We start from the raw sequence: 5,187 nt of genomic DNA on the forward strand, positions 1-5,187 counted from the left end.
AATGGGTGAGAATTTTTTTGGTTTTTAAAAAAAAAAATCAAGTCACGTTTCATTTGTCTGATTCAGCTCCGCATCAGAGGCCGTGAGAAACCAAATTCAGTGACAAAAATGTCCAGATTCAATGAACATTGTAGAACTCCCAGTGCCCAGAAGAGCTCTGTTTTTCTATAAATAGAGGCGCCCTCTATGGTTTGGTTCTCAAAACAAAACGCATTATTAGCTATCTCCTTCTCGGTTCTCATCTTCTCTGCTGTTTCAGGATCATCTTCCATGGGAGAGGTGGACGCAGCCTTCATCCAAGAACCTCACCACAGGCCCAATCCCTCGCTCATACAAGAGGCCCAAGGCATCCCTCTCCTCGACCTCTCTTCCCCTGACGTCGACGCCCTCGTCTACGACATCGGCCATGCCTGCAGGCACTGGGGCTTCTTCCAGATCATCAACCACGGCGTCCAAGCGGAGCGTCGACAGAAGCTGGAGGAGACGGCGCGCAAGTTCTTCCATCTCAGCCTCGACGAGAAGAGGAAGGTCAGGAGAGATGTCGGGAATGTGCTGGGGTATTACGACACAGAGCACACCAAGAACGTCAGGGATTGGAAAGAGGTGTTTGATTACGCTGTCAAAGAACCCACTCTCGCCGCCGCCTCCGTCGAAGAAGGCGACAACGGAGTGGCTGTCTGGGAAAGTCAGTGGCCTCAAAACCCTCCTGAAATGAGGTAAATTAATCAAACAGAATTATATTATATCTCAAAGTTCACTTTAGACCTGTGCGTGAGTAATGAAGCCTTGTGATATGAACCATGAGCAGGGAGGTATGCCAGGAATATGCGAAGGACATGGCGGAACTGGCCATGAGATTGCTGGAGCTAATCGCCATGAGCTTGGGGCTACCGCCGAGAAGGTTTGAAGAATTCCTCAAGGACCAGACCAGCAGCGTCAGACTAAATTGCTACCCACCTTGCCCGTCGCCCGAGCTTGCCCTCGGCGTGGGTCATCACAAAGATCCTGGAGTGCTGACCATCCTCGCTCAGGACGACGTAGGTGGGCTCGAGGTGAAGCGAAAATCCGATGGTCAATGGGTCGGAGTCAAGCCCATACCCAATGCTTACATCATCAATGTTGGTGATGTTATCCAGGTACATAAACTGACACACGCTCTTCCATAAATATTATGAAATACTCAGCGCGAAGTTGGAATGATACTGAGGGTGTGAATGGGATGAAACAGGTATGGACGAATGGAGAATATGAGAGTGTGGAGCACAGAGTGATAGCGAACTCGGAGAAGGAAAGGTTTTCGATACCATTCTTTCTGAATCCGTCGCACTACACAGTGGTGGAGCCTCTGGAGGAGATTACCGGCGAGCAAAACCCGCCCAGGTACAGACCTTACAATTGGGGCAAGTTTCTACTCACCAGGAAGCGTAGTAACTTCGTGAAGCTCCAGTGTGAAAATATCCAGATCCACCATTTCGAGAATATTCAGTCCAAAAATTATTTACCAGAATGTCCTAGGGTTCTCGGATGAAGTATGGAACTTTCGGCTGCTCCATGTTGTGGATCCTGCTAAATTTATTTCTTTTGTTTTTTTTTCTTTAGCATTTTGTTTTTGTTTAAAGCCGAAAATTTCATAATCAGAAGGGATATATAATGCAACCTTATTGGTCTCTCTGCCACCTTATTTGTCAAAAAAAGAACATATTAATTACTTGAAGGGCCAAAGGGGAAGAAATATATCTCCCCTCTTAAATATAAAAATTAAGTAACTATCTTTTAAGATTAAATTGGAATCTACAATAAGTAATGTACTTGTATTTTTGTAAACGCCCTTTGAATTTTAAAGTATATATGTCCTATTGATAAATTTTTGGAATCTAACTCGTCTAAATTTTCTATCATTTAAAAAAAAAAAAAAACTTATGGCTTAGCGCCTTAGCCTGCATCATACCGAGTTCCGAGTTCAGCATTGGATTCTCTCATTTTCACTTCCTGTTTCCTTGCAATTAGATCCTTCTGCACATACTTGGATACTCTTTTGAGAATCGATTATTTGAAATTAATAAAAAAGACAAAAGAATATTTTAGTAAACTAATAAATTATGTATCTTGTTTCTTTCTGAATCTATTAATAAGACATAAATACACGTTTATGTGTATAATAATCATTAATTTGTTTAATCTTCCTTCATTCCCCCCAGCATTTGAAGCTGATTTTATCAACAATTAACTTTATTTTTAGAGTCAATAAGCAAATTACCCTAAAATTTTAGTAGGTTCAATAGTATTATAAATCCTGAACTCGCTTATTATACAAATTATTCTTTCAACTTTTGAAACCGTGCAATCTAATCCTTACCATTAACAAAAGTTAATTTTTTTATTATTTTTTAGTCAAATTAACAGTTAAAATTAATTTTTATTAATGACAGAGACCTGATCACGTCATTGTAAAAAATTAAAAAAATAATTTACACAATAATTTAATTCAAAATTTATAATACTACTTAACATAAAGTTTAAAGAGTACTCCTTTCGATCTTATTTATATGATAGAAAGAGAATAATTTTTTTGACATAAGTCGCATCATTAAATTTTCATTATAAATTTTTTCTTTTATCCTTTATTAAATGTTAGAGAAAAAAAATATTTATTAAAGTATATGTACTTAGTAGAGACAAAATTAAAAATTTATTAAATTTTAAAATGAATTTAATGAATTTTAAAATTTTTTTATATTAATGAAGCATGTTAAAAGTGACTTATAAATAAAATTAAATAAATAATTAATTGATTTGCCTTATTTTTAGGACACGGATATATTTATACGGAAGAGAGTGCATCTCTTTCCCTGTTTCCAGTCGAAATGAAATCTATCTAACTCCTTTATGATCTTTTCCCGTGGGTTTGGTACAGTTTGGGGCCGGGGCATGCGCATGAAGTGGTGGAAACATGTGAGACCAACGTGGCTTTTCTGCTAGCCTTACATGCATGGATGTGTGTGTATTAATCAAAATAAATAAAAGATTACAAAAGGTTCGTAAAGAATTAAATATAACAGCCCAAACCAAAACAACCAAGGCCCCTCAAATCCTTTCTCAAGACGGGAAGATAGATATTCGCCGCCGCCGCCGCCAGAGAAGTACCACTCCGGTAATTAACCACTCGCATTCACCACCCATTCTTCTTCTTCTTTTTTACCTTGACCGACTATTCGAACTTTGGCAGGCAAATTTTAAAAATAAAAGAGAATTAGATTCTTTTACGTAACATCTTCTAATTTTTATTTATAAAAAAAAAAAATCTAAAAGGCAGCTTGTGATAAGCAAGTATGACGGACGGCGTGCATGTGATAAGAAAAAATTGACCGTATGGCCGCAATTTCGCTTTAGCGATGATATGTCAATGTCGTATGTAACCGCCGACGTCAAGTGCTGCGAAAGCCCGTCCAGGTTCAATGAACATTGCAGATCATCCTCAATTAATCTCTGCTGGGCCGCCAGCCAGTCGTTCAAAAATGGCTCCTTGTTCGGTTGTTTCGGATTAAATTAAATTTAATAGCCATTTCCTTTATATAGTTAGGAGAGTATTTATTATGAGGATCAATCTTTACTCTAATTAAATGTTGGGGCGGTAGTATTAAATGGGGAATTTAAATATTTTATTTTTTTAATATGTATATTTAATAGATGTGAAGTCAAAAATTTGTTAAATTTTTAAATGGGGTTAATGAGATTTAAAACTTTAATTAACTCCAATGAATATTTAAAAATAATTTATAAATAAAACTGAATGGAGTAATATCCTTTTGATTTGGGATAAGAAATTAAGATGTACTCCCTCCGTTAAAAAATATAAGTTATTTTTAACCGAATCTTACCCTTCAATAAAGTAGTTATCTATTTTTAAATTAACCATATCTTTTAATATTTACCTCTATTAAATACTTTATAATAAATATAAAGTCATTATCAATAGAGGTATTTTTGAAAAAAAAAGTCAATGATTACATCTCGAAAGATTAAAAATACTTTATATTTTTTAGCATTTAATTCCTTAAAAAATATCTTATATTTTTTAACGGAGGGAGTAATATTTAAGAGGAACCACTTCATCATATATTCTTGAATGATAATTAATGAGGATATGCTGTGGTATCTGGAGTGGTTTGAAAAGTATTTTAAAAGAATTTAATATATCACCAAGATTTATAATGAATAAACATTAACATTTAACTAATGAAGTTCAAATATTAGCAATTATCTTAGAATGAAGAAGTGAGTATTTGATAGATAAAAAAACGTATTCTTATTTGACAATTAATAACACCTTTTCAAATCAACAAAGATTGATTCAATTAACAAAAATTTAATATATAATATATAAACATAAGTATTTCGTTGATAAATAATTTACAAGTACCTATGTCAATGATTTTTCAAGTTTGGAAAGATGTACTTGCCATTGCAAGTAGAGCCGTCAATTAGGGCCGAGCCTGTAGGGCCGGCCCTTTTAGACCCGAAAAAATTGAGGACCGGGCTTCCATTTTATCTTTAAAAATGTAAATCGGGCCTAAAAGGGCCGGCCTTTTTAGGCCCGAAAATAAAAGGGCCGGCCCTTTAGGGCCAGGGCCGGCCCTTTTAGGCCCGTTTATATTTTTTTAAATTATAATATAAAAAAATAAAAGATTAAATACATAATTCAAAGAAATGAACATATTAAATGCATTCATCCATCCCTTATTTATTTATTATGATAATATTAGTTAAGTTTAATTTTTATTGGTATTCACTTTGATGTTGCTATTTGATATTAGACCTAAATATTTTAGTTTTCTTTATTGTTGTGGTGTAAATTAATTTAAATTTATTTTCTTAAACTTAATTTTATGAATAATAACTTTTTTTATAATTATAAATATATATTTTATAATTTTTAATTGAAAAAATAATTTTAAAAAAATAGGGCCGAGGCCCTAAGGGCCGGCCCTTTAGCCCTGAGGGCTAGGGCCGGGTCTTAAAAAAATGGAACCCTAACATGTAATCGGGCTTATTAGGGCCAGCCCGTTTAGGCCTTGACCCTTCAAAGGCCGGCCTTTTAGGGCCAGGCTGACCTTAATTGACAGCTCTAATTGCAAGTGTCTGCATCGAACTTGCTTAATTCTTTTATTTAAAAAAACTAATGCCTTT

The 5,187-nt window shown here is 35.1% G+C and overlaps 1 protein-coding gene across 1 annotated transcript; it reads left to right on the forward strand.

Annotated features, from left to right (window-relative positions):
• The first annotated feature begins 214 nt into the window (after nt 1-214).
• LOC129286769 (flavanone 3-dioxygenase 2-like) lies at nt 215-1,667 on the forward strand. Its single transcript, XM_054922791.1, has 3 exons — nt 215-716; nt 809-1,136; nt 1,229-1,667. Exons 1-3 carry the CDS (start codon nt 271-273, stop codon nt 1,526-1,528), a joined length of 1,074 nt encoding a protein of 357 aa, XP_054778766.1. The 5' UTR covers nt 215-270; the 3' UTR covers nt 1,529-1,667.
• Nucleotides 1,668-5,187: the final 3,520 nt, after the last annotated feature.

This window comes from Prosopis cineraria, unplaced genomic scaffold (assembly GCF_029017545.1).
Source record: "Prosopis cineraria cultivar Desert tree isolate PC_DT_omini unplaced genomic scaffold, ASM2901754v1 PC11, whole genome shotgun sequence".
NCBI lineage: Eukaryota > Viridiplantae > Streptophyta > Magnoliopsida > Fabales > Fabaceae > Prosopis > Prosopis cineraria.